Source organism: Corapipo altera, unplaced genomic scaffold (genome assembly GCF_003945725.1).
Source record: "Corapipo altera isolate COAL_440 unplaced genomic scaffold, ASM394572v1 112, whole genome shotgun sequence".
NCBI lineage: Eukaryota > Metazoa > Chordata > Aves > Passeriformes > Pipridae > Corapipo > Corapipo altera.
In genome coordinates this window covers 4,435,903-4,463,630 of record NW_020884899.1, presented here as the reverse complement: position 1 = coordinate 4,463,630, position 27,728 = coordinate 4,435,903, and the positions used below count along the sequence as shown (strand labels likewise).

At 60.7% G+C, this 27,728-nt stretch overlaps 2 protein-coding genes across 3 annotated transcripts in view; one reads left to right on the top strand and one right to left on the bottom strand.

Moving 5' to 3' along the window:
* PTCH2 (patched 2) overlaps positions 1 to 19,831 on the top strand; it is a 22,397-nt gene extending 2,566 nt beyond the window's left edge. Inside the window, exons 3-24 of the mRNA XM_027648860.1 lie at positions 8,680 to 8,869; positions 8,989 to 9,058; positions 9,279 to 9,370; positions 11,342 to 11,537; positions 11,628 to 11,749; positions 12,024 to 12,171; positions 12,401 to 12,532; positions 12,611 to 12,766; positions 12,890 to 12,982; positions 13,070 to 13,195; positions 13,277 to 13,395; positions 13,506 to 13,911; positions 13,996 to 14,308; positions 14,569 to 14,711; positions 14,799 to 14,979; positions 15,447 to 15,730; positions 16,321 to 16,458; positions 16,573 to 16,715; positions 16,985 to 17,084; positions 17,492 to 17,737; positions 17,899 to 18,312; positions 18,421 to 19,831. Coding sequence (XP_027504661.1) covers positions 8,680 to 8,869; positions 8,989 to 9,058; positions 9,279 to 9,370; positions 11,342 to 11,537; positions 11,628 to 11,749; positions 12,024 to 12,171; positions 12,401 to 12,532; positions 12,611 to 12,766; positions 12,890 to 12,982; positions 13,070 to 13,195; positions 13,277 to 13,395; positions 13,506 to 13,911; positions 13,996 to 14,308; positions 14,569 to 14,711; positions 14,799 to 14,979; positions 15,447 to 15,730; positions 16,321 to 16,458; positions 16,573 to 16,715; positions 16,985 to 17,084; positions 17,492 to 17,737; positions 17,899 to 18,312 — 3,812 coding nt within the window. The 3' untranslated portion in view covers positions 18,421 to 19,831. The remainder of the gene's footprint in view (positions 1 to 8,679; positions 8,870 to 8,988; positions 9,059 to 9,278; positions 9,371 to 11,341; positions 11,538 to 11,627; positions 11,750 to 12,023; positions 12,172 to 12,400; positions 12,533 to 12,610; positions 12,767 to 12,889; positions 12,983 to 13,069; positions 13,196 to 13,276; positions 13,396 to 13,505; positions 13,912 to 13,995; positions 14,309 to 14,568; positions 14,712 to 14,798; positions 14,980 to 15,446; positions 15,731 to 16,320; positions 16,459 to 16,572; positions 16,716 to 16,984; positions 17,085 to 17,491; positions 17,738 to 17,898; positions 18,313 to 18,420) is intronic.
* On the bottom strand, positions 19,776 to 27,085 carry BTBD19 (BTB domain containing 19). 2 transcript variants are annotated; one of them, XM_027649233.1, is made up of 8 exons: positions 26,987 to 27,085; positions 24,854 to 25,091; positions 24,398 to 24,451; positions 22,827 to 22,886; positions 21,521 to 21,589; positions 21,047 to 21,178; positions 20,750 to 20,875; positions 19,776 to 20,640 (listed from the first exon to the last, which is right to left on the bottom strand). In XM_027649233.1, exons 1-8 carry the CDS (start codon positions 27,073 to 27,075, stop codon positions 20,506 to 20,508), a joined length of 903 nt encoding a protein of 300 aa, XP_027505034.1. In that variant the 5' UTR covers positions 27,076 to 27,085; the 3' UTR covers positions 19,776 to 20,505. The 2 variants fall into 2 exon arrangements, with proteins under 2 accessions (XP_027505034.1, XP_027505035.1); XM_027649234.1 differs by lacking the exon at positions 21,521 to 21,589.
* Between the last annotated feature and the right edge of the window lie 643 nt (positions 27,086 to 27,728).

The window sequence follows — 27,728 nt, the reverse complement described above, 5'->3', positions numbered from 1 at the left end:
CCAGAGCCTGAGCAGTGGCTGCTGAAAGAGGGACACGCTCCCTCCGTGGTTCCCTTACTCTGGGTCGTGGCTCCAGCTCCGTCGAATTTTTATTGTGCTTTTGGGGTAGCAGGGAGTCAGCGTTTCGTGAAACTGTGGCCGGGAAAGCGGCTGTGGTTGTTCCTGTTAGGGGGAATGGGACTTGCGGCACACTGGGGTGGAGAGCAGGATGGGGAAGGGGCCAAGCCTGGGGACAGCTGGAAGCGCCCAGAAACCCAGCTTTTCCTGTGCCCCACCGTGCTTCCCTGCTCGCATGGGTATGGCCAGGAGCGACCGCAGCTGCTTTTGGGGGATTTCCCCCACACTGCGGTCTGGCTGTAATGTGGGTGCCGGGGGCCTCTCTCAGGAACCTTCCCTTTCTCATGGCTTCTCATCTTCTTCAGTGTCGGGAGCTGGATTTAATTTATTTTTTTTTTCTTTACTCCATGGTGAAACACCACTGACCTAGCGTATCCTGCCCCTTCCCGGGCGATGGGTGTGCTGGGGTCTGCGTGCAGCCCCTGCTCTGTATCTGTGCTGCCTGGGTGAGGATGGCGTGCCCTGCTGAGAGTGCTACTCAGGGCCCCGCCTTGTCCTTCCTGGGAGGGCTCTTCCCCCGGGAGTGTGCACTTGGGGCAGACCCCTCCGTGCCTTGCTCCTGGGTGGCACAGCCCCAGCGTCCTCAGGCGTTGGCACAACCTGCGACCACCAAGGACGATGTGACTGAGGTGGCTTTAGTCCCGCGGGGTCCTTGGCAAGCATGCATGGGTCAGGATGTGGAAGGAAGGTTTGCAGTGGCACTTTCAGTCTTGTGTATCAGCTGTGGGGCTGCCTCCTTTCCCCGTAATTATCTGTGGGTCCTTACCTCGCCGCTGGTCTCGGCTTCCGCATTTTCTGGCAAGACCAAAGCATCCCCTGAGTGTACTCAGCCCTGCTCACTGCACCCTATCCTGCTGGTGTGGGGTTGGGCATTACTGGGGGACAGATGGGCCTGGGCTGCCCCTGGAGAGCAGGACACAGTTTCCCAGGCTATGGTTGGATTCAGAGTACTTGAAGTTGATTTTGGATTTTCTCAGCTACTACTTTCTCATGTTCCCACGTGTGTGGCAGGGTGGTTGGTGTGTGTGTCCCTCTGCAGTGAGCCTGGTACTGTTGTGCCAGGCTGAAGCAGCGCAGTTCTTGCTCCTCGACTGGCAAAGTTGGTGCCCCATCAGCTTGGTTCCAAAGCTTTGGGAACCCCGGAGTGCTGGAGACCCTAGCTCTTGCCCCCTCTGGGTGTGTGAGTTGATGTTTGTAGGAACGTGGTCCATCCCAGCCCCAAGGCAGCACTGTGGGGTGTCTAAGGGATCGGGTATGTGTGCAGGGAACACTGGGCCTAGCGTCCTAGCCCAGTAGGTCCCAGCTCAGAGGCAGGATGGTTTAGGGTTCCATGAAGCCTCTGCCTGGCCTGGCTGAGGGATGTGGAGTGGTGATGCTCCAACCCCAGCCACCTCATCCACATGAGGTCTCAGCACCGCAGGAGCAGAGTGTGACCCTGTTCCGGGCTGTCCCCACTGCAGGCTGACCTCAGCCCTCTGGGAGCTGGGCTCCTAGTGAGTAGGGGAAGGAAGGGAGCTGCTTCCCGTGGGGGAATGGCACTGCTGTCCCATCTCCCTCCTCCCAAAACACGGGAATAGGGTGGACAGCCCTGCTTTGGCCCCATGGCTGGGGTCAGCATTGGGGCCATGCTGACAGTATGTCCTCCTAAGCCTGGGCTGTGACACTGGCCACTGTAGGAAAGCGTAGGGTCCCCTATCCCAATTCCGGGAATGTCCTTAGCTCTGGGGGCTGCCTGGGGGGGTTCTTGCAGTGTTCTGGGGTTATGCCTCACCTGCATCCCTATTTGGGAGATGGAAGGAGGCCGTGTCACCCCATAAATTGGACTCGACTGTGGAAATGTTCAATTAGGCTCCTCCAAAGCAATTAGCCACTCGGAGGCTTTGAAACCCCGGCTAGCGGTGAGTGTTGAGTTACCTCTAGACACCTGGCAGCTGTTCCCAGCTCTCCCAGGGCGTCTTTAGGGCCAAGGGGCCGGGGCAGTGAGCTCTGGGCAGGCAGAGCCCTGGGTGGTGAATGGGTCTGCCTGATTTATAGCACTGAGGGCTGGTTCAAAGGAAGGCCGGGTTAATTCCTAACCGGAACAGCCGAGCGCCCCGCACAGCCGTCGCGCTCTCAAAGAGCTGCTGAGTCTCCCTGGAGAAGGCCCTGTCCCTTTCCTGGAGGGGTCAGGGACACCCCGAATGTGCTGGTGGGATGAAATAGGATGTATTTTATGGGGGCGAGGGGAATTTGCTGCCTTGTTCCCAGCTTGGGGCATGAATCTGAGACACCTCCAACCCCCTTGACGGTAGCTTTTGCCCTCCCTTGATCTCTGCAGTAGTACCTGGCGCAGGGTATCCCCTCCCTGGCACCCGGGACAGGGCTAGGATGCAGCCTGGGGCTCCCCACATGGCAGGGCAAGTGGGAGAGGAGACCCTGACTGACTCTCTTTGCAGAGAGAGGGGCATAGAGGGTGGGAAAACCCAACAGGAAGCCAAGAATGGGGATTGAACGCCCTCCCCACCGTCTGTGTGGCCCCTCTCCCCAGCCCCTGTCCCCACTGTGCATGGTGGGTCCTGTGGAGGGGTGTGGGGCAGCAGCAGTGTGGGTGAGTGGGATGCCATGGCCGTTCCTGGGTGGGCACACAGAGAGGTGGGTGGTCTCGTTGCTGCCAGCGGGTGGGTTTTTGGGGTGGAATGTTTGTGCAGGGGCTGATAAAGGAGCGGGTGAATCTGGGGAGCTGCGTGGGGCTAGTGCAAACAGTATGGGGGGCTCTGATGGCAGCTTGTCCCTGTGTCCAGGGCAACAAGATGCCTGCCGGGATCCAGCTGGAGCCAGCCTCACTCCTGAGGGGCGGCTCCTGGACTGCCACGTCCCTGCTCTGTCCCTAGATGGGTGTCCTGGGGAGACAGGGTCCCCGCTTCTCTCGGGCTGTGGTGACACAGGTATTGCTTCATGGAAAGGAAAGGGACAGCCCAGTGTCCCTGGGGACCCTCTTGCCTGGCCTGGTGGGATTTTTCCTTCAGGACCCTGCTGTCCTTTCTGTTTGCAGGGTTTGTGTGTCCTTGGGGACCCTTTGCCCCCATCCCCTGGGGGCTTGGAGGAGTGAGGGGCAGCTGGGGCATTGCTGCCGTGAAGTGCCAAGGTCCCTGTTACCCCAAAAACCTGCCTGCCTGGCTCTCCCCTTTGCTTCAAAGTCCCCTCTGGCTCTGAAAGAACCTTTCTTCTTGGGGAAGGGGGGTAGGAAGTAGGGGAAGGGGGGCTTCTGGGTGAGCCTGAAGGTGGGGTACAGGCAGTTCACCTTTATTTATTTATCTTTGGGAGGTGAGTGAGAAACCTCTTGCTCTTCCTTTTCCCTTCTTTGACAGCTTGGTCAGCTTTTCTGGGCTGGAAAATTTTGCTAATTAACCCAAAGAGACTGGAAGACTCTTTACAGATGGCTGTGGCTTATCTACCCCTATCCATTTTGCTTTGCTTTTCAACTTATATATTTTTTTTTATTTCCTAGAAAGTAGGTTTTTTCTTTTTCTTTTTTTTTTTTTCCAACTTGGATATATCTACGGACTTAGGGAAGGGGGTTTTTTTTTTTTTTTTTTTTTTTTTTTTTGTGTTTTAAATGTTATTTGGCGGCTGGGAGGGGGCAGCGCCAGGGCCCAAGAAGAGGGTTTTATTATCTGCCTCTCCCTCGGGCCTGGAAAAGTGGTCTGAGTTCAAAAAATTCATTTCTTGCCTGAATGAAGCCAGCAATGTGGAAAAATTTCACCATTCAGAGGGGGATGAATGTATGTTTCAACCACACATTAAGTGACATTAGCAAGCAGTGGAGTGCCTAATGTGGCCATTTTTCACAGCAGCCAACAGAGGGGGTGATTAGCATAATTAGTACAGGCAGCCCTATACATATGGAAATGGCAAATGCCTAAATGCCAACACCAGTGGAAATTTATGTCAATGCTGACAGGAGTCTTAGCGGTGAATAGTTCCCAACTGAATCCCTCTCCCCCCCCCCCTTTTTTTTTCCCCCCTCTCTCTTTTTCGGGGGTCGTGCTGTCCCCTCGGAGCTGGCCGGGGCGGTGCGAGCTCCCGGCGTCCCCCCTCCCTGCGCTGGGAACCGCCGCCCCGCGATTTGGGGTAATAAAGACATTAATTTAGCTTTGCCGTTAAACAAAAGAGTTTGGCCGGGGCCGGCGGCTGGGGAGCTGGCCCCAAACGGGCCCTTTCAGCCGCTGGCTTTTTGAAGGCATCCCCCTCTTCTGCCGCCCCTCTTGACTTAGCTGGGAGCCCCTTTGGTGGGGCTGGGTTTGGTTAGAGGTGCCGGGGCAGGGCTGAGCCCTCGTTTATCCCTCAGTGCTGCTGGGGACACCCATCTGCCACCCAGCTGCCCCCCTTCCCGGGACCTGCCGTGGGGTGAATGGGGCCGGGAGGACGTGTTTTGACAGGACGGGGCCGCCGGGCTTTTGGCGAGGCCGGCGGTAGCGGCCGGGACAGGTAAAAATGGCTCTTTCAGCGTGCCCTGGGCGAGACTTCCTCCAGAGCAGCATGGGTCCTTTCACTGCCTCCCTAATCCAGCTAATCCGCCCCACAACACTTTGAAGGTGGCCTCCGGCTTGCACGCCGCTCAGCACGGGAAGCTGCTGCCGAGGGATGCTTGGGGCCGTGCCTCGGGACCCCCTCCCACCGGGATGCGGGATAGTGCTTGAGTTGCAGGGTGGTGCTGGCATCCCTCTGATGCCCCTGGGGCTCTAATCACCCAGGGTGGACACATCTGCCAGCGGGATGCGCTCGCTCAGTGCCGAGGGATTGCTCACAGGCCAGTGTTTGCCCCTTGCGTGTGCCCCTTGTAGCAGTGGGGGTGCTGCAGGGTGGGGTCCCCATGGGGATGGCTTTTCCCAGGGGCTCAGCTGTGCACTTGAGAGGTGGTTTCCAACTCTAGCACTGGGATGTTGTGCTGTGGAAAGGGGGCTGCTCACCAAGGGACCTCCCCCTTATTGCCCCCAGCTCTTCCCTTGCTCAGCTGGAGCTGGGGTCAGGGCTGCAGCATCCCCTGAGCATCAGCTGAATCTGGGACTCACCACGTTAGTTGCCACATCCTGTAGCCCCAGTACAGCAGGCAGGACAGGGCCTGATTTTTGGGGGCCAAATGAGGATGTGTACCCGGGGTACTCTCTTCCTCCCATCCTGTCCCACCCAGGTCACCCAAGCAGTGGTGACAGCTGCTGGCAGTGCTTGGGTCCCATCTGCAGTGTGGTGGCACTGCTGTTGACTGTAGCCTGCACACACCCTGGGGGAACACAGAGTGGCCCTTGCAGCAGCATGCACCTCCTGGGGGCACACCAGTGCCTCTCTGAGGCCCTCAGCACCTCCCACATCCCTCCCTTGTCTTTGCCCTTGCCAGGCAGGGAGGGCTCAGTGTGGGGCTGGCAGCCTGCCCCGACCCACTGCCCTCCCACTGCCACCCAGACACACTGCCCTGGCACGCTCAGCATGCTGCCCCCCACCCTTGGGTGCTTGGAGACAGGGCACCACGGGTTTTGCCCACCTGCTGCCCTGGGAAAGCGTGGTGGGATGTGCCCTCGTGGTCATTGACAGGTGGGGGGGGGCTGCATGGGGACCAGCCCTGTGCTGGGGGGCTTTGCAGCTGCGCTGCAGGCAGCAGGACCTAGCATGGGCTCATCTGACTCCAGACCCTCTGAGTTGAGTCTGGGAGCTTCTGGCAGCCCCTGGGAGGATGTGGGGTGAGCTGGGGTCAGACCTCTTCCTGGGCAGGGGGGGGGGGCAGCACAGGGGCTGGGGATCTGTCTTGGCTGAAGCCAAGGGCACAAGCCAGTCCCACTGGGCGAGGGTGAGCTGGCTGTAGTGCCGTAGCTGTGAGTCCTGTGCCAGGAGGGTTTGGGGAGCAGTGGCAGGGGGATGGCTCAGGCAGGGTGGCCGGGGAGGGGGCAGGGAGGCTCCTGCCCTGCTCTATAATTTTGTGGCGGATGCTGTAATTATGGGGAGAGCTCCCCCGGCACGGCCCGCAGAGGGAGGCAGCCGCACACGCAGCCGTCCTCGCTGCCAGGGACCCTGTCCCCTCCTTGGCACCCGTACCCTCCCTGCTTGGGCATGGCAGGAGCCTGCTCTTGCACCCCTGCTGTTTGGAGTGCAAGTGGGCATTGGGGTGCCAATCCACCCTCCAGCCCACACTGCTGTGAGCCTGCACCCCACAACACCCCAGCATGAAACCCCCAGCCAGTGGCACCCAGGGGCGGTGCCCACCCCGGAGAGGATGCTCATGCAATGCATGACTGCTTTGAGGGACTGTCCCCCGGGCCCTACTGTGAGATTTTGGGGTGATATGGGGGTCCAGGGGGGGAGAAGCCAAACCCTGCTGGGGAGCAGAGCAGGCTGTTAGTAAGCAGGACCCGGACTCCTGATTGGAACCAGAGAGCCCTTCGCATGAAAAAGCCAAGGGCTCCCTTTGTTAATTGGAATTAAAAAAAAAAAAAAAAAAATCCAAAACCAAACAACAACAACAACAACAAAAAAAAGGAAGAATTTACATACAGTTCCTCATTAACGTGCTCATTGTTGGTATCGGGGTGCCCCCCCAGCCTCCTCCCCGGCCGGGGGGCTGCGTGCGGCGTGGGGCGTCTCTCCCCGCTCCCGGGCTGGCCGGCCGGCGGGCGCGCGCCCGTTTGAAGTGTCCTTGGCAGCCCTGTGTGCGCTGCCTTGTCTTTTCATGTTGCTCTTTGGTTAATTAGGGTGTTGGAATTTGAGGCTTCCTCACGGCCTTTGAAGCTTGCTGACGGCTTGCAGTGCCCTGTTCCAAATTAACACTAATTACAAGGGACGGCTTTTGATTTTCTCTCTCTCTTTTTTTTTTTTTTTTTTCTTTTTTATTTTTGGGGGGGCCCCCCCCCCCCCCCCCCCCCCCTCCCCACTTGCAGATGTGTGGCTCCTCCCGCAGCCGTGCTGGGCGGAGATGCCGGCAGGGCGCAGCAGGATGCATCCCCCGGGAGTGAGGCCGGGCACCCCCCCATTGCTGTGTCCCACCTCCCGCCCGGGTTCGGTGTGGGTGGCATGGCTGAGATCAGAGCAGCTTGGCACACCTCCTGCCCGACCTCCCAGCCTGCTGGGAATGGGATGGGTGTCCTGTTTTCCCCCCTGTGACACCCACCCTCCCTGTGTCCTTGTCCCCTTGCCCTGGGTGCTGCTATCCCCTCTGACACACACACAAAAGCCAGGGCCATGTCCCCCCCCTCCCTGTCCCTGGCACAACCTCCATCCCAACTGGCATCTGATGGACACCAGCTGCTCCCTGGCCCAGCCAGAAACAATAAAGATGCTTTGCCCTCCCCGTTCCCAAAAAGCAGGGAAAAAAAACCCCCAAAACACCAACCCATATAATAAGTCATTAAAAGGGAAGATTCTGCTCCTTATTTGCGGTCTCGCTCCGGCCTCCTCAGTGCTGGCTGGGGGCCAGGCCCGCCGGGGCCCCCGCCTCTTGCTGAGGGAGCGTCCTGGTGCAGATGAATTCTGACCCCCCCTGCTTCCCTGGGGCTGGGCAGGAGCTGGCCTCGCCCCTGCCAGCAGCACTGCCTTGGGGTGCACTCGATGCTGGGCACCCTGGGTACCCCTGGTGGGTGGCACTGGGATGGGGGCTACACACAGCATCCCTCCCGGCCTGGGCAGGGGCTTGGGAGCAGGACAGCTAAGTGCTGCGCTTGGGGGGTGCCTCAGGAACCGCTTCCCACCCTCCTCCGGGCTGTGTCATCCCCCCCTTTGCTGTGCCACGGGGGATGGGAGCCTCTCATTCAAAGGGGATGAGGACAACTGTCCCGGGATAGTGCTCAGCCACGCGAAAGACCATGCAGGGTTTGGTCCCAGCCACGCTGGCTGGGAGGGGATTCCTCTTCCACGCCGAGGCAGCCGCAAATGAAGTCGGCGGCTTCTCCCGGAAACCTTGGCCCTGCTGTGCTTGGAGCTCTCCTGCTGCCATCAAGGGACAGATCCCAGAGCCTTGGCAGGGAAGAGTGACGTCCCCAGCACCATCTCCCTCCCGTGTCCCCAAACCGCTCTAGGGACAGCCTACATCTGGCAGGGACTTGGGGATGCCTGCCTCTCCCTGCACCCATTCCCTGGTCAAAACACTGCCTGCCTTGGAGTGCCAGGGAGCAGCTGGGATGGGATGGGGTGTCCCCAGTTTCGCTTGCTGTGTGAGGGGCACGTTTGGGGCATCTGCAGCACCTACAACAGTGCATAGGTGGGCATCCCCTCTGCTTCACCAACCATCTGTCTGTGGGGTTTTTCTGGGGAAAGTAAAGCCAACCAGCTGTTCTGGGGCTGAAAACAGCCATGTTGGTGGGAAGAAGGATGCCTGGTCCAGTGTGTCCTGAGGTGCTCCCTGTTTGGGTCCCTTGGTTGCGAGCACCCAGAGGATGCAGCAGTTGGGAAACCCCACACCGACGTGGCACCATCCGATGTTGCAGTGTCTTGCTCCTGTCCATCCCATTCCCTAGGCATCCTGATGGGCAGGACAAATTGGTGGGATGGGGGTTCTGTTAGCCCTGGCACTGACAGGCCACATCATGGTCCCCTCCACAGCGGGCAGCCGGGTGAGCCAGGAGCTGCGCTACACGAAGGAGAAGCTGGGCGAGGAGTCTGTCTACACCTCCCAGATGTTGATCCAGACCCCGAAGAGGGATGGGGACAATATCCTGACGCAGGAGGCCCTGCAGCTCCACCTCGAGGCGGCCCTGGCAGCCAGCAAGGTCCAAGTCTCGCTGTATGGAAAGTGAGTCCAGCTCCAGATGGGGGACAGGGATCCCTGCTGTGCCCTGCACGTCCCACCAGCCCTTGCCATGTCCCCTATGGGATTCTGCCTGTTCTCAGCTCCTCCTTCTGCCTTTCCAGATCGTGGGATTTGAACAAGATTTGCTACAAGTCAGGTGTCCCCATCATTGAGAATGGCATGATAGAGAGGGTAAGTGCTGGTCATGGCTTGGCCCCCTGGGAGCCCCCCACGGGAGATCAGTCCCTCCGAGAATGGCAGTGGATGGGCTGTGGTGGGGACGGGGCAGGTGCTGCAAAAGCACTGGTGGCTGCATGTGGGAAGGCGCAGGTTTAGGAAGCTCAGCAGGGCTGGGGGAGATTGAGAGGTCTAATTCATCCCTGCTGACCCCTCGCATCTCCTTCTCCCGCAGATGATAGAGAAGCTGTTCCCCTGCGTGATCCTGACGCCACTGGACTGCTTCTGGGAAGGATCCAAGCTGCAGGGAGGCTCAGCCTATCTCCCGTGAGTTTGTGTGGGGGACTGTCCTGGGTGTGGGTGGCCATGGGTGAGAGCAGGAGCTGGGGGTGCTGCCAGGGGGCTGTGCTTGACCTTCCTTTGTAGCTTGGCCCTGTCTGCTCCGAGGTGCCTCAGTGCTGCTGCAGCTTGTCCTGCTCAGCCCCAGGAGGGTCCCACCAACATTGCTGTCCTGCTGGGTCAGCACCCTGGGGACGGTTCTCTGTTCTTGCCTGCCTGGCCTCGGTGGCACGGGCAGGGCTGCACCACCACAGCAGGGGGGCTGCAGCCCACAGGCAGGAACTGGCCTGTGCCTGCCATGCCGTGCTGTCCCCCCAGCCAGGGATGGGGACTCTGGGACAGTAACTGTGCCACAGGCAGGTCCTTGAGGCCGCTCCACCCCCCACACGCCACGGTGGTGAGGAGGCACCCACACTCCTGAGCTGTGCCAATGGGCACAGAGGATGCAGAGTCCCCGGGTGGGTGGCAGGTGACTCCCAGCCAGCTCCTCACACCGCGGTGGTGGGGCTGGGGACCCCGGGCTGGGCCGGGGGAGCCCCCCCCACATTCCTTCTGTTTACGCGTGTGTTTGTCCGGGAGAGCTGGGGCGGCTTGTGCATTGTCAGCAAACGCAGCCCCGTGCTTTCTCATGCTAATGTTGCTCTGAAAGCTGCCCCTTGCCAAACAGATGAAATAGTGGCCTTATTCAGGCTGCTGCGGATGGGAGGAGGGGGAAGGGGCCGCAGCATCCCCAGCCAGGACTAGGGGGCTGGTTTTGGCCCCCCCAGGACCTCAGGTTCTCCCCATCCCAGCCTGGGGAATTGCTGGGAGCAGGAGCGAGTGGAACTGGGGCGGCTGTGTCAAGCAGGATGCTGGTGGCATCACCTGCCAGGGTGGGCAGTATCCTCCTGGGGCTGGGGTACACGGGCAGGCAGGGTGGCACCCGCAGCAGCGATGGGACTCATCTCCCCTCGCAGCTGAGTGAGTGGGTGCCCGGGCAGGCACCCCGGCTGAGCGCCGGCCAGGCCAGCCCATGGGGACTCGTCCCCCTTTTTAACGCGAGGGGTGAGCGGGGCGGGAGCTGGGAGAACAAAGAGCAGCAATCTATGGAAAGACAAAAGGATTTGCCCTGGCTCAGTGAAGCAAGCGAAAGCAGATAAAAGGGGCTCTCTTTGGAAGCAGCAGCAGCTCCGGTTGGTATGTGGGAATCTCGAGCGGCCAGCTCTGGCCCAGCCAGCCTTCATGAATTATTAGGCTGTGTTTCTCCCCAGAGCCCACACTTGCTTGGGGCTTTTTCTTCCCCTCTTTGGAGCGCTGGGCTGGGTTATTGGCTTTTTTGTGTGTCCTTTCTGTCTTAAAAAAGAAGCTGAGTGAGGCTGGAAGCTGGCCCCCAGCTCCCCAGGCTGGGGTGGAGGGAGCAGAGCATCTGCAGGCAATGGGAAAAACTCTTTTCCTGGGTACTCAAGTCCCATGGGGTCCTGTTGGACCTCCAAGGACCTGGTCCATGCCCAGCTCCCAGCAGTGTCCTGAGCCTCCTGAACCTCTGCTGAGCCCCAAACTCTCCAGCTTGGGGGGAGATGGCAGGAAGGGCTGTAGGGGGATGCTGGGAGCTCTTGCCTGCCTGCTCCCCTCTATCAAGATGTTAGCCCATGGGCAGTAATCGTCCTGACTGCTCACACAAAGCGGGGCCAGGCAGCAGGGCCGGCTCCCCCCGCTTTGTCCCGGACTAACAGGATCAGGCACGCTACTTGACTCAGGGCATGGCCCGCTGCACCGCACAGGGCACGGGGGATGCCGCAGGCGGCCCCCGGAGGGGGTAAGAGATGTGCTGGGGACTGACTGACGCTGCTCCTCTGTGTCCTCACACCCTGCCTTTGAGGGCACCCCCAGGACCCATGGGATGGGTTGGCAGTGGTGGTGTGGTGGTACTGCATGTGGGTGTTGGCATCCCACATCACCCCAGTCCTGCTCTCTGCCCAGGGGCCGCCCCGACATCCAGTGGAGCAACCTCGACCCTCTGCAGCTGATGGAGGAGCTGGGGCAGTTCACATCCCTGGAAGGCTTCAAAGAGCTGCTGGACAAGGCAGAGGTTGGGCAGGCTTACATGGAGCGGCCCTGTCTGGACCCCCGGGACCCCCAATGCCCCCCCAGTGCCCCCAACAAGCAGAGCCAGCAGGTGGGTCACAGTACGTGAGAATCAGGAAGGGTGTGGGGGTTACTGCTCTCCTGCCTGCCTCATGATCCTAACGCCTCCCTTCACCTGCAGAGCCCTGACATCCCGGCTGAACTCTCAGGGGGCTGCCACGGCTTCTCCAGGAAGTTCATGCGCTGGCAGCAGGAGCTGATTTTAGGCGGCACAACCAAAGACTCCCAGGGCAAGCTGCTACGGTGAGAGCTGCTGCGGTGCGGGCATCCCCAAGGCACAGTGCAGGAAACCTGCCCTGGCTGCCGGAGGGGCTGCGGGGATGTCTGGGAGGTTGACGACTGCATGGGGCTAGTCAGCAGGGCAGCACTTTGGAGCACAGGGAGGAAGGGGGCAGGATGCCTGGGTCCTCTCCTGGGTGTCTGCAGTGGGGCTGGGTGCTGTGGGTGGGGGATCAACCCATTCCTGCATCCTGGGGCACTGCAGCCGGTCCCAGCGAGGTGTGTGCCTGTCCCCCAGCGCCGAGGCCCTGCAGACCATGTTCCTCCTCATGAGCCCCCGGCAGCTCTATGAGCACTTCAAGGATGACTACGAGATCCATGACATCAGCTGGAGCGAGGAGAAGGCAGGAGCCATCCTGGAGGCCTGGCAGAGGAAATTTGTGGAGGTGGGCATTGGAAACAGCTCCCACATGGGGCTTGTGCAGGGCTGAGCCTGTGCATGGCATCCCCCTATGCCCAGCTTTTCTTGTGGCCACGGGTCCTTAACTACTCTCTTGTGGTCCAGTGGGTCTCTAGGGACCCTCAGTGGTGACACTGACACCCTGAATGGCTCTGGGGTGGTTGTACCTTAGGGTGGGGGGTCCTGACTCCTCTAACGGGGTGCACTTCTGTCAGTTGGCACAGGACTCCATCCCTCCCAACGCCACACAGAGTGTCCACGCTTTCTCCACCACCACACTCAACGACATCATGAAGTCCTTCTCTGACGTCAGCGCCATCCGTGTGGCTGGGGGCTACCTCCTCATGGTGCGTGTGTCCCTTCTCTCTGTCCTCCGCCACCCCTCTGTCGCCCCCCGTTCCCACTAACCCACTGTGCTCTTCCAGCTGGCCTATGCCTGCGTCACCATGCTGCGGTGGGACTGCTCCAAGTCCCAAGGGGCCGTGGGCCTGGCTGGGGTCCTGCTAGTGGCTCTCTCCGTTGCCTCTGGCCTGGGGCTTTGCTCACTGCTGGGCATCTCCTTCAATGCAGCCACCACCCAGGTATGTGCTGGGGGAAAAGCCAGGTACTGCAGGGAGGGTGGGACCATGGGGGCTGCAGGATGACTGGGTCCCCTCATGGGTGGTGGCCATGTCCATTTTCTGACACCGACTGCTTTATGGCAGGTCCTGCCTTTCCTGGCCCTCGGCATTGGGGTGGATGACATGTTCCTCTTGGCTCATGCCTTCACCGAGACCAGCCAGCACGTTCCCTTCAAGGTGAGCACTGAGTGCTGCCCCGGGGGCTCCTCAGGCCCCTCCCCCCTCCCCGTGGCCCCTCTCATCATCTCCTCTTTCTGTCTGCAGGAGCGGACAGGTGAGTGTCTGAAGCGCACGGGGACCAGTGTGGCTCTCACCTCTGTCAGCAACATGATTGCCTTCTTCATGGCAGCCCTGGTGCCTATCCCTGCTCTGCGTGCCTTCTCCCTCCAGGTAGGGCCACAGTCCATCTCTGGGGGGTGGGAAGGGCTGGCCAGACCCTGCTCTGATGTATGTCTCCCACTACCTCTGCAGGCTGCAGTGGTTGTGGTGTTCAACTTCGCCATGGTGCTGTTTGTGTTCCCTGCTATCCTGAGCCTGGACCTGCACCGCCGGGAGAAACGCCGGCTCGACATCCTCTGCTGCTTCTACAGGTACTGGTGCTGGGCTGACTGGGCTGGGGCTGACCCTGCAGTTCCCCCGAGAAGCATGGGGTGGCTAAACATCTCATCCTTCCCTGTGTCCTCCTTTACTCTCTCCACAGCCCTTGCTCTTCACGGGTTATCCAGATTCAGCCGCAAGAGCTTGCGGACGCCAACGACAACCATGCCTGCCACCCGTCCCCTTATGGGCATCCTGGCGTGGCCACCAGCACCCAGATCACCACCACCGTGCAAGCCTTCACCCGGTGTGACCCCTCGGGCCACCACATCGTCACCGTCCTGCCACCCACCTCCCAGGTGTGCACCTCGCCTGCCGTCCTCCTGCCCCCCAGCGACCCCCTGGGCTCTCAGGTCTTCGCCCCATCCAGCTCCACCCGGGATCTGCTGGCGCAGCTGGATGAGGCCAAGGGTAGGCGGGAGTGCGTCCCCCTGCCCTTCTGCCGCTGGAGCCTCGCTGACTTCGCCCGTGAGAAGTACGCCCCGCTCCTCCTGCGGACCCGGACCAAGGTGAGGTGGAGGTGGCCCTGGTGGTGCCACCCAAGGTGGGTGGGTGGCACGGGACCCTGCCTGACCCCTCTCCTGTCCCCACAGGCGGTAGTAGTGGTGCTGTTCCTGGCACTGCTGGGGCTGAGCCTCTACGGCACCACCATGGTGCATGATGGCCTCTACCTGACGGACATCGTGCCACGGGACACCAAGGCGCACGCCTTCATCTCGGCCCAGTTCAAGTACTTCTCCTTCTACAACATGTTCATTGTCACCAAGGGCGGCTTCCACTACCCGGGTGCCCAAGCTGCCCTGTTGAGCCTGCACCAGGCCTTCAGCACCGTGAAATATGTGGTGCGGGAAGGAAATCGCGACCTGCCCAAGATGTGGCTCCATTACTTCCAGGACTGGCTGCGAGGTGAGGGACATACCTCTTTTCCATGATCTCCCCTGTCCAACGACCCTCTCCCCAGCCTTTGTGCTCCCTGCTGACCTGGGAATGCCTTTTCTGGTGTGCATCACCCTGGGGAGGGTAGTCCCAAAGTGCCCAGCACTGGAAGCTGAGACCTGGGGTTTCTGTGCACCCATCCCGCTGGCACCGTGTTCCCTGGGTCACATGGGGTGATGTGCAGGATGGTGTGTCCCCAGGGATGCTCAGTCCCCGTGCTGCATCCCTAGGGCTTCAGGCCACCTTCGACAGGGACTGGCAGGCCGGGCGCATCACCCATGACAGCTACCGCAATGGCTCCGAGGACGGGGCGCTGGCATACAAACTCCTAATCCAGACCGGCAACAAGAAGGAGCCCTTCAACTTCAATCAGGTGCGTGAGGACAGGGCTGGAGTGACTGGGCTGGGGATGACTCTGCACCTGCTGCCCAGCTCATGCCCTCTCCTGTCTCTCCCGTAGCTGACCACGCGGCGGCTGGTGGACGAGAACGGCATCATCCCCCCTGACACCTTCTATATCTGCCTGACGGTGTGGGCCAGCAACGACCCCCTGGGCTTTGCTGCCTCCCAGGCCAACTTCTACCCCCCACCACCTGAGTGGATTCATGACAAGTACGACACCACGGGCGAGAACCTGCGAAGTGAGTGAGCACAGAGGGCTCCCTGTGGCATCCTCCTGCAGAGTACCTACTCCCACACCTTTTAGCCCCGAAGGAAAACACCCCACATCCCCCATCCCATCTGATAAACTACCTTGCTTCTCAGTGCCCCACCCGTGTCTCCCTGCACTCCACACCCTGAGCAGCCCTCTGTGCACTCCCTGTGCCCTTAGCACACAGCAGTGCACCCCTGCTCCAGCTCATGAGCATCTCAGTGCAAAGAAGCCCCTCTATTTCCCTTCTGGTCCGTGTGACCCGCTACCCCACAAGCATCCTGCTGGCAGGGAAAACCCCTCCTCCTTGCCCACAGCCTGCTCCCCACACACTCCAAAGAGCCATGCTACCCAGCCAGGCATCAGGCTACACTCCGACTGGTGTGACCGTGATGCTCTCATGCTGCCTGTAGCCCCACACTGCCTGTACCCTCACACTGCCCATTCTCTCCCCAGTTCCAGCAGCCCAGCCGCTGGAGTTCGCCCAGTTCCCTTTCTACCTGAGTGGGCTGCGTCGCACGTCCGACTTCGTGGAGGCGATCGAGAGCGTGCGGGCCATCTGCCGGGAGGCCGCCCAGCGCCACGGCGTGCTGAGCTACCCCAGCGGATACCCCTTCCTTTTCTGGGAGCAGTACATCGGCCTGCGGCACTGGTTCCTGCTGGCCATCAGCATCCTGCTGGCCTGCACCTTCCTCGTCTGCGCCCTGCTGCTGCTCAACCCCTGGACAGCTGGCATCATCGTGAGTACGCACCCTGATGCATGGGGATGGTCCTGATGGGTGGGGTCAGGGGCATGCAGCCTTTCTCCCGTCCTGCTGAGTGGCCCTGGGTACCTGTGTCATGGGAATTGGGCAGTGGGGTGGCCAGGGGCACCCTGGGGAGGAAGGGACACCCATATAGGGGTGACAGTGGGTGGAGGACTCCTGTATGGAGGGGTCAGTTATATCACTGATGAAGGGAACATATGGAGGGTACAGGGGGACCTGGGGATATCCATGAAGAAGGGGGTGATGGAAGCACCCATATGGAGGTGGCAGTGAGTGGGGGACCAATATGGAGGGATTAGGGACACCTCTTAGGAAGGGAACGTGTGTAGTGGGCAGGGGTTTGAGGACATTTATGCAGAGTATGGTGAGGGCCGCCCCCAATAGGTGGGACAGAGGGACACTCCAAATAGGGTTTGGCTGGGATAGAAATATAGAGGGAATCCAAATAGAGGGAAAAGGGTCAGTGACATGAGGCTGCCCTATATGGAAAAGTAGCATCAAGCTTGCCAGGCAGAGGGGACAGCCAGTCAGAGCCACCCCTGACTGACTGCACCACCCCTCAGGTCTCCATCCTGGCCATGATGGCTGTGGAGCTGTTTGGCATCATGGGGCTGATGGGCATCAAGCTGAGCGCCATCCCGGTGGTCATCCTCATCGCCTCGGTGGGCATCGGTGTGGAGTTCACTGTTCACGTGGCCCTGGTGAGCCCAGTTCCCACTCCCTGGCACCCTCACCCCCTTGGCCATATGCCAATGGTAGCACACCACGGGTGGCACACAGGGACAAGCCCTGTGTGACATCCCCATCCCACTCAGGGCTTCCTGACAGCTGTGGGGAGCAGGAACGTGCGCTCGGCCGCAGCGCTGGAGCACACCTTTGCCCCCGTGATGGATGGTGCTGTCTCCACCCTCCTGGGTGTCCTCATGCTGGCCGGCTCCGAGTTTGACTTCATCATGAGGTGAGCACTGAAGGAGGGTAAACCAGCCACTTGCTGCCCTCCAAAAATTTTGGCAAAGGGAGCGGGTGAGTGTGGCAGTTCCTCGGGCTGGTGGTGGGGATGTGTGGCAGCTGGTGAGGATGTGTCTTGCTGGGGACACCCATTCCATCTTGCATGGAGACTGGGGAGACACCGTGGGGCCTAGGCATGTGGCATGGAAAGCCATGTTTGGGGTGGGATGTGATTCATGATGCCTGTGCCTGCTTACCCCCTCTCCCTGTGGCCCCCAGGTACTTCTTTGCGGTGCTGACCATCCTGACGCTGCTGGGGCTGCTCAACGGGCTGGTGCTGCTGCCCGTCCTGCTCTCTGTCGTCGGGCCACCCCCTGAGGTACAAAACCCCCCATCCTGCCTATCCTTGGCCCTCCCCAACCCTGTACCCATCCCTCCCCATCCCCCATTGCCCCTCACCCTGTCCTCCCTTTACCCTATACCCATGCTTGCCTTTTCCAGTCCCAGCCTTGTCTCGTACTCACTTGAGTCCTTCCATCACCCTGTACCATCCCTCCTTTACCCCATCCTTTCTCTGACCCATATCCAATTTGCCTCTACCTGACCCCATTCCTCCCTCACCCCACACTCAACTTCCCTCATCTCTCCCTGACCCATTTGATCCCATCCCTGCTTCACCTGGAATCACCTGCATCCCCATCCTCGTGTCAACCCAATACTCTGCTTCTCCACATTCTTCCATCTTTGTATATCCTCAGCTCCTCCAACACTGTCTTCTCTCCCCAGGCATCCCTAGTGGATAATGGCCCCTGCCTAACCCCACCAGAGTCGGTGCCCCCATGCCTGGGTCCTGGAGGGCTGTATGTCCGGCGTGCTCCAGCCTGGCCTGCCACCTTCACTGAGCCCTCGGACACGGAGCACTACACAGAGGGTGTGGGGCCAGGCAACCCCCGGGGACCCTTCATTGTGCCCCCCACCCCGGCACACATCCTACTGGAGGCTGGCAAGGACCCCAGCTTCCCCCACATCACTGTGAGTGTCTCTGCCCGTCGTGGCATCGCCGGCTCCCCTGCATCCCTTGGGAGAGGGTCATGGATAGAGCTGGGGCATGGGTGCCTATGTGGTGCTGGTGGTGTTGCTGGAGGAATGCTCAGTATGACTGGGGACCCTCATGCTTCATGTTCCCCCTCCAGGTGCTGAAGCCCTACAAGGACAGCCTGGAGGTTCAGGGGAAGAAGGAGGCTTCTGGCCCGCAGCCTGCACCCACCCCGCCCTTTGGGGAGCCATGCCCCACACTGCCCCGAGAACACCTACAGCCCTGCCCACCGGGCACCCGGCCAGCCCCCACTGCAGCCCTGCCCACCTACAGCACCCACCTGCAGGGTCCTGCTGGCAGCTACACCACCGTCACGGCCACTGCGTCGGTGACAGTGGCCCTGCACCCCACACTGCCTGGCTCCTACCCCAGCTTCAGCCCTGAGGGCTTTGCCAGCGGCGAGCGGGACTGCCTGGACGAGCCCAGCGTGCCCAGTACCAGCGGCACTGCCGTGCCCGATGCCTTTGAGATGCAGAGCATGGGACACCACGGGGCAGGTGCCCAGCGCTAGGTGAGCGTGGGGACACCCTACCCTGGGACTGATGCATGGCAGAGTGGGGGTGTGAGGTGTGTGTGGAGAGACCCAGCTGACCCCCCAAATCTCTCTCTCTCTCTGCAGGTTGCTGGTTCCTGGGCAGAGCATCTCCCCAGCACCCAGTGGGCACAGGAGGGTGCAGAGCGGGGTCGCCCGCGTTGTGCTGCTAATGGCCGGAGCGATCTCGGCCAAGGAGGACCGGCCCCCCTGCACCCTGCAACAGGGCTTGGTAGGGCAGGCTGGCACTTCTATGCAAGCTGTGTGCAGGCCACGCCGTGCCCGCGTGTCCCTCACCCGAGGCTGTGCCGTTGGTGCCATGTCCTGTCACCCAGGGTTTGGCGTTATCCTGCCCTGGACTTGTTGCCCCCCAGAAATGGAAGCACTAACTCCCCCCTCTGTTTCTGGAGCTGCTGGCAAGGTGGACTTGGTGCCATGCCAGCTCCCCCTCTGTGGGGTCACTGCTTGCTCCCTATCACCTCCTCCTGGGACCACCCATCCCAGGCCATGAGCTGGGGTACCCCAACAGGGTGCCCTGATGCCCCCCATCCTGATAAAGGGGCAGTCCCAGAGCCAGCTGTGCCCTGGCATGCCACAGGCAAGGCCTGGGGCAGGCACCCCCCACCTTTATTTATTGCAAAGGGAAACTATCTATAGAGAGATATATATTTTTAAGCTTATTTTAAAAGATTTATTTCTCAGCCTACGGCCTTGCCCCGCTGCCCAGAGTGCAGGCAGGGAGCGGGCAGACCCTTTGCCAGTGCAGGGCTGCCCACTGGAGGCAGCAGGAGCCCAGGGGTGCAGACCTGGTTCATGCCCCCACTCCGTGGGCAGCTCACCCCCTCCGATGCGCTACTCCGTGCCTCAGTTTCCCCAGTGGCAAGCATGGAAGGGCTAGACATCATGGATGTGCCATGGTGGAGAAAGGGAGACTGTTGCTCCCCACTGCACAGGCAGGATTTTGGAAGGGGGAGATCCTTGGAATGGTCCTTGCTGTGCCAAGCCCCTGAGCTGTCCCCAGGGTCACGGCCCCTCGTGCCACACCCGTGCTCTGCCCAGGTGATGGCACGTGCTGGAGCACGCACAGGACAGTGCATGCTGACGTGGGCTCCCACAGTGCCACCAGGCACATCTTGCTGGGAAACCATATTTCTCACCATGTCCCCGTGCAACGGGGCTGTCCCTGCAGCCAGCCCCTGTCCCCATCCCCACCCCGGGCACCGTCCGCGCCCTTACCCAGCACTTTAACTCCAGCGGTGTTTGCCGTGCCTGCAGCCCCAGCCCCCCAGCCCCCAGACACTGCCGCTGAGCAGGGGTGGCCTCGGGGACCCTGTCCCCGTGCCAGGCGTGGGCACGGTGGGCAGCCTCCCCCCCCAACACGCCATCTAAGTTATTTATATCAAAGAGAGCAAAGGTTTATTTTTGTAGTTTGTACAGGCGGTAGTGGGGACTGAAGGTTTATTTTTAAAGAGTAAATATATATATTATATATAAATTACATGCTGTGTCCGACCCTTTCTCCTGGCGGGTACAGCTGGAGTGGGGTTTTGCGTGCTTGAGACAGACCCAGCTGTGTTTGCACACGCAATGTGGGGCGCAAGGGGGGTTGCACACTGTGTGTAAGAGTGCGTGTGGCAGATGGGGGGCTGGCAGCCCATATCTGTGTGTGTGTATGTGTGGCCTGCTGGCAGGACTTGCAAGGGGTTCAGGGGGTGGGAGCCTGTGGTGTTGTGCAGAGATGCCCGTGCCACCTCTCCTACTTGTCCCCCTCCCAAACCCCCAGGGGTCCGTGTCCCTGCCTGGGCAGGTGCTGGAGCTCTCCCGCTGCACCATGGCCCCGCTGCCGGGGGAGGGCAGCACGGCCCCGGGGAAGGGAGAGCTCATCCTGGGTCCCCATCCCGCAGGGACCCCTGCAGCCCTGCCACCCCTCGGCCACTGTATGGGCTGCCTGCCCTGCCCTTGAACCCATCCCATAGCCCAGCTCTACCCTGCCCCCAGTCCCTGCATCCCTTTTTGGGGTGACCTCGGCATCCTGCCCTAGCCCTGACACCCGTGGCATAGAACAAAGCACCTTATCGATGCTCTCGGCTGTGGCAGCATCAGTGCCCAGCCCCACAGCCTGCCCTGCTGCAGAGCCCCTGGCTGGGCTGGACAAAACTCGTTGCCCAGCCCCTACTTGGTGTGTGGCTCGAGGTGCCGGTGATGGTCACGGGGCCGTGTGCCACGGCGGGGCCGGCAGAGGCGGGAGGGCACCCCACTGCCCTTCCTCAGTGCGTGGGCACGCCAGGCCGCCGCGATGCTCTCCACCTGTGGGGATGGGGAGAGGAATGGGGCCATTAAAACCCAAACCCCACCCTGCAGCATCCTCCAGCCCTGGAGTTGAGCCAGGATACCACAAGAACTGGCAGCAGCTCACCGGGATGAGCAGATCCCGCTGGTTGTGGCTCTCCAGTGTCACCAGTTCACCGGGTGCCAGCAAGGGCAGGCGCAGCTCCCGCACGGGCAGAGCAGCCACCTCAGGCACCGGCCGCTCCAGGACAGCCTGACAACAGCAGTGTGTGAGGGATAGGGCCGGTGATGTCCTGGGCACTGGGGAAGGCAGGGGCTTGGGGAGAGTGACACAGCTTCTGTGTCCATTCACACAGCCCTGGGAGAGGGTGCCTGGGTTCCCAGCGTGGGCACCCCTGGGTGGTTGCCGCTGCATTACACTCACCGAGCTGACGTGTGCCCACTCCCGCACAGCCTGCACCAGGTCCAGCTCATCCACGGCCAGGCGGTCGCTGCGCAGCACCCGCGCCAGCACCACGTCTGAGAGCTCACGGAAGCCCTGTGTCTGCACCACTGCCTGCCAGCACAGCACCAGGGCACTGGAACCACGACCCCACGCAACCACCACCCCGGCATTAGGCCATACGACCCATCCTGGTGCCATCCCTTCCTGGCACCCCAGCATCTCCCCCCCAAGACCTCAATCCCCTGGCATCCCAGTACCCCCAGCCTGCCTCTGCCTGACACCCAGCATCTTCTCTCCAAATACCATTTGCTCCTTTTCCCAGCCTCCAGACACCCCTTTCTTAGCGGCCTGGCTCCCTTGCCTCATGCTGTGTCCCACAATGTTCTCCATGCCACGTGCCCCCCAAGCCCTGGGGTACCCTGCACCATGCTCCCCCATCACCTGGTGCCGTACCGCGGTGCAGCCCTCGATGAAGGCCAGGCAGTGCTGCTGGAGGTCTGTCTGCCCATAGGCCACCGCAGCCTGTGGGACAACACAGACACCTGCAAGTCTGGGGTCTGGGGCAGGACCCATCAAAGCCCTACAGAGACATGGGCACTCTCAGGGACCCAGGTGAGGTGAACATCCCTGTGTGTGGGTACCATGGTGAGGGTGTGGGGAGGAAGGGGACCTTCTGGCCTGCCCCAAGACAAAGGGTTTTTTTGGTCATCCGGCCCCACCATCAGATGTTATTTTCCACTGCTGCTCAGAAACATCATCCAGCCCACAGTGGGGGAGAAGCCCTGGTGTTTCTCTCACAAGGTCACTCTGTGGGCACGTGGGACCACCAGTCCCCAGTGCTCCTTGGGTGGGCATAGGGCCAGCTTAAAGCCCCTCCACAAGTGCCCTACGCCCTGATGCCAGCTCCAGCCTGACCCATAGCTGCCATCCCCCACTGCAGCAGGAATTTGGGGTGCTCTCATTTCCCCCAGCCCTACTGAGCAATGCTTGTCCCAGGGCTGGCACTGCCCTGGGCACCAGGAGGGCATGTCCCCATGTCCCCATGTCCCCGTGGTGGCAGCCCCTGTGTGCAGGGTATTTGGGACCAGCACAGACAGGGTGAACATCACCTCCCCCTCCACCACAGCAAGGGACCAGCACTGACGCAAGTGAGGATGGAAGACGAGCTGTTTTTTTCAGGTTTGTTTTGTTCTGGGGTTTTGGGGTTTCTTGTTTTGTTTCCTCCAGGCCAGTTTTAGCTCTGTTTATGCCACGGTGGTCTGGCGTCACATCTGGCTGGAGCTCTGTGCTCTGGGGCAGGCACCTCACTCCAAGAGGATCCCTTCAGCTTGTGGGAGATGAAACAAATCCCCTTTCTTTGAGGAACAGCTTTGGTCCTACCAAGGAGCATGGTAGAGCCATTAGGACCTCCCTAAGGCTGTTTTTAGGTGCCCCAACTCTCAGTACGGGTTTTGGGACTGCACAAACCCAGTGACCCCCCATTTCATGCAGATGATGGCAAGGCCCTGGCACTGGGGAGTTCTGGCCAGCCCTGCTCAGGGCAGTGTGAGGACATTTCTCTGACAAGCTCTGGTGGCTCCAGTGTCTCTTGCAGCCCTGGTACAATGTGCCCGAGAGCTGACAGGGCAGCTTATGGGCCAAAGCTGGGGAGATGGTGGTAGCCCCACCATCCAGCCAAGAGCAGGAGGGTCAGGCCTGCTCCTGCCTCAAATTTTATGGTTATTTTAACCTTTTTTGACGCTACTGGTGTCAGTCTTACCTGCAGAGCCTCGCAGACCTGCTCCACACTCAGAGTGTCCTTGATGAACTTGACGCAGAGCTGGAAGGCAGACAGGGAAAAGGTTGGCAGAGCAGGGACCCAACCCTGCCATCCCCACGTGCAACTCTCAGCATCCTGAGTCCCCAGGACATGGGACAGAGGCACTTCCAGCCCCCCAGGGTTTCACAAGATAGCAGTGGGACGTGGGATGAGGTCTCACAGCATGGCTGTGGGCAGACAGCTCGGCCACTGATTAAGCCAGGGACCAAGCCTGATTTGACCAAACCCAGCCAACCTGATAGCCCCAGGTGGGTCCCATCACCCTGTCGACAAACAACAGCCATGTTCTGTCACAGGGGACAATCCTGGTGCCAGATGCAGTGCATTAGGCATTCCCAGCTTTGACTCAGCCCTGCCTGTCAGCTGTGCTCTGCCTGTGACTCCCGGGGGACTCCTCTGGTATCCCACACGAGTGATGCAGGTTGGATGCAGCCAGACCTGCACATTTACTGGCAAGTGGGACCTCACTCCTGCCCATTTCAGCTGCCTGGCAGAGAGAGTCCCTGGGAAACCCAAGGGGATGTCACATGCAGGGAGAAGTCAGCTGGGGCAGAAGGGCCCTGAGTCATTGGCAGGAGGGACATGATGTCACCCTGCATCTAGGGACACAGTCACAGGCTTCCCCGCTGTCCTTGGTCAGCCCCCGTTCCTCCCACCCCTCCTCATGGCTCTCCCCACTGTAGGTCATCCCCCCTGAGGATGCATTTGCTGGGTAATGGGGTGTGAATTGTGTAGCTGGAGCACTGGGTCCCCCTTTTTTTCAACACCGCTTAAGCTGTTTGACAGCTCTGTGCCACATCAGAACTTTGTCCCCACAGGGTGATGAGGCAGGTCCCATCCCACCACCCTGGTACACAGCAGCCTGCAGTTCCTAAGCTCCCGAGGTCCTTCCACTGCGTGGTGGGAAGGGAGGGGAAGTCCTGGCCCGAGGCAGCAGGTCACGAGTTCAGCCCGATGTAATTCAGGAATCAGCCTGATGACGTGGCCTGGCCACCCTCCCCAACACCGAGCTGCTCCAGCTCCCTGCCCCCTCCTCATCCGGCTCCCAGCCCTCCACTTTGCTCCCTGATGTCCTCCCAGAACTTTCCCACCCAAAGCAGCATCCCCCTGGCAGCACCACAGCCGGGGTGCTGACTGCTCCCAAGGGTCGGGGCTTTCTTTACTGCATCACTCTGTCAGATGACCAGAGAGAAATCGTGGGCAACAGCACAGGGGCTTTCCTGCTGCCCTTTGCTGTGTGGGAGACGTGAAACCCCCCAGTCTTCCCCATGATTTCCCAGGATTCCCCTGTGGGATTTCTGGACAGTGGTGCACCCCCTCAAGGGGAATCCCCCTGCAGAGACCTTCCAGGATCAAGAAGCAGGACTGAGCCTGCATTGGACCTGAGTGATGCACCACAGTGCTTTCCTCAGAGCCACCTCCAGCCACCAGCCATGCAGGGACCATCCTGGGGTGCTCCCCAGCACGGGGACACTCAGACACCATCACCCCCACTCTAAAAAGGGCCGTACCTTGCACAGGTCCTGCAAGCCATATTCCACCGATGAGGTCAGCACTTCCAGTGCCTGCAGGCAAAAGGGATCTTGTGAGAATCAGCATGCAGGGCCATGGATGGGCACAGCAGCCCAAGGGCTTGTGTGCTCCCACCTCCATGGGAGCTCCCAGGTGGGGTATGGGGGATAAGGCTGCCACATGCAGGCAAGTTTAAGTCTCCTGCTGTGGTGTCCCCATTCTCAGCATCCAAGCTGTGCACAGCCTTGTTCCAAGGCTGGGACAAGGTGCTCTGGACACCTCAGTCTGCTGGGCTGAGACCTCACACACTCATTGCACTGTTAGCCAGCCAGAAAGCACCACGCAGAACATCCTCCAACTTTGGCACACCAAGATCTGCAAAGCACCCCCTACTCCTGCATCCTCCCGTTGTCCCTCCCATGTCCACGGTCCCCACCAGCCCCATCCCCACTCACGATGTGGTTGTTGAGGGTGACACTGTTGGTGTAGAGGAACTCGATGACAGCCAGGAAGACCTCAGGCTGCACGTTGCCCAGGATGAAGGGGCCCTGGGCTGGGACACTGCTGGAGGAGTCCTGGCTGCCCACTGGCACCTGGGTGAGCATCCCCCGGAAAGCCTGACAGCGGCACGCCAGCACACAGCGGTGAGCAAACACCTTCTGCTGCTCCGGGCCCACCACAAACGTCACATCACTGCAGGGAGAGGGGACCGTGAGGGACGGGGTGCCTGGAAAGCAAGGGCACAGGATACCCTGGGCTGGGACAGGGCACACATGAAGGGACCTGCTGAGTGCCCATCCCAGCGGGGCAGTACCCTTTAATTTTAATTCAGGTGCTTTTAATCCTGTGTCCCAGCAGGGCCACAGAGGGGGCCTTGTTGGCAGCTCCTTGCAGCCACCTGAATGCTGCAGGCAAGGTGAGATGGGTCCTCTGGAAAGCACAGAGAGCCACAGGTACTAGCAGAGACAGTCCTGAGTGCCAGCACTGAGCAGGGCAGAGAAGGGTCAGGGACAGCTGGAGAAAGTGACTTTCTCTTTTGGCACAGCAGAGCAAAGTGTGGCTGTCACCAGGATCAGCCTCCTTGACTCATGGGAACTGACTCATTGTTCCAGGAATGTGAAGCCTCGCTGCCGGCAGGGCTGGCACTGGCCCTCCCAAGGCCTGTGGGACACACTGGGGCACAAGGCACATCTTGTTGTCCTGGTCCCCTTCAGCTCCCTAGTAAGGTTCCCCAGCTCCATGGTCCCAGGACACGGAGGCAAGATCAGGGGAAAGGGAACAGGCAAAGGGCACGGAGTCTCCAGCCTGTGAGCACTTGTGGCCATGGCCCATCCATCCCCTTGTCCCTCCCTCCATCCCAGCAGGCCAGTGAGGAGAAGACATGCCACCCAAACTCTAGCTGCCGTGAGGACATGCACAAACCCATGGCCCAACCCTCAGAGTGTCCCACAGGGAAGTGGATGTGCCCACCATCCTTGGGTCATTCCAAGTGTCTATCAGGAGACACACAGCTGGGGCATGCTGGGTGATGTGACCAGAGCCCAACAGGTCCTCCATGACTGTTACTGCACACGATAAACCAAGTAGGCCAAGAAGGGTGCGGGATGCAAGCTGCAATTATGGCATGCAAGGTCTGGGATGCGGGACAGGCTGCAGGATGTAGAACAAAGGTGCAGGGTGCAGGCTGAAGGAGGAAGGATACAGGATGAAGTAGACGTATGCAGAGCACAGATTACAGGCTACAGGATGCAGAATGAAGGAAGGATGCAGGATGCAGGTTGAGGGGTGTGGGATGCAAGATGTGAGCAGCAGGACACGGGCTGGGGATGACCAGGCACTGACAGCTGCTTCCCCACTGCCTGACGCTGTGGGTGGGGAGTTTTCACTGGGATTTCTCTTATAGGTGGCCAAAACTTTCAGCAGGGATGGGGATTTCCTCAGATACTCTGGAATTTGTGCCAGACCTCAGCAGGAAGTAGGTGAAGATGACCACAACCAGGCAGGACATACCATGCAGGTAAGGGACAGCCAAGGCAGCAGCTCTCCACTTTTGGAAGGAGGTGGTAGGGACAGCCAGGCTGTGGCTTTCCCCCTGGGGTGTGGGGAGGTTGGAAGTAAAGCACCAGGGTGGGAGAGGAGCTGAGCACAGGATGCTGCCCCTGGGGAGCACAGTGAATAAGAGAATACCCCCACTCCAGGCAAGGGCAGGAGCCCCAGCATGGGATTTATGCTGGGACACTGCCACACCCTGTTGGCACCAGGGCTGGGGATAGAAGGGATCTGGGCACACGTGGGGACTTTCCCTCCTCCAGGCAGACGGTGGCTGTCCCGGGGAAAGAGGCTACACCCGGGCAGCCCATGGCTCCTGTTGCCACGCGGCTGCCCAAGCCATGCGGGATCACCCAAGGTGTGCACAAGCCGTGCTGGCCCCACCAGCTGCCCGGGGCTCCCTGAGCGGCCCCGCAGGCCCCAAACCCCCCCAGCAGCGCTCGGGGCCGCAGGAAAACAGCACCGAGCAGGCAGCGGAGGGGCTCCGGCGTGGCTCCGGCGTGGCTGGGGGGGCGGCGGCGGCCCCCCCGGCCCCTCACCTGAACTGGGGGTCGTTGACCAGGGTGCGCAGGGCGCTGGTGAAGGCGGACACGTCGCCCTGCAGCCGCGCCGAGCAGGGCCCGGCCATGGGCGGCCGCGGGGAGGGAGGGAGGGAGGAACGGAGGGAGGGCGGCGGAAGGAGGCGCTGGGAGCTGGAGGAAGGCTGGAGGGAGGCTGGTCTGTCCCGGCCGGCCCGGGGAGGCCGCGGGGAGGAAGCCAACACGTGGCGTTTGTATGACACGGCCCATCGCTAGGGAAACCTTGGCAGGCAGCGGCGGGGATGGGAGGCTGGGCTGCCGGGGGGGGGGGGGGGGGGGGGAGCGAGGGGACAGCGAGAGCCCACCCGTGCCAGCTCTGCGTGGCATTTACCGGATGGGGAGAGCAGGGCTGCGGCTTGCTCTGAGTGGAATTCCCTGCCGTGTTTCGTGGTACGGCTCTGGCACGCCTGGCACGGGGACCTGCCCCTCCCAGACGGTGGGTTTGGTGCACGAGGAGCCTGTGGATGGGGCGGATGGGGGTGAAGGGAGGCAGGCAGCTGGGGTTTTGGAAGAGGCAGCACAGGCGCAGGTTAAACGCACAGAGATCGCCTCCACCTGCAGAGCCTCCATGGAAAGCCGCTGAGCATGGCTGGGCCGCCAGCACCAGCACTGGAGCCCAGCAAGGAGATCTGCTCCCCGAAATGGCAAAAGCCTTCTCTCCTGTGATGTTCATGGCCAGAGCCCTGCAGCTCTCATGTCTGCT

Bases quoted from the DNA above. Each gene is read 5' to 3' on its own strand.
- BTBD19 (XM_027649233.1), bottom strand. From the start codon at position 27,075: ATGGCCGGGCCCTGCTCGGCGCGGCTGCAGGGCGACGTGTCCGCCTTC. The intron at 25,092-26,986 runs GTGAGGGGCCGG...CTCTCCCTGCAG, and splicing joins GTCAACGACCCCCAGTTCAG to TGATGTGACGTTTGTGGTGG. The intron at 21,179-21,520 runs GTACGGCACCAG...CTGTGCTGGCAG, and splicing joins TCATCGAGGGCTGCACCGCG to GCAGTGGTGCAGACACAGGG.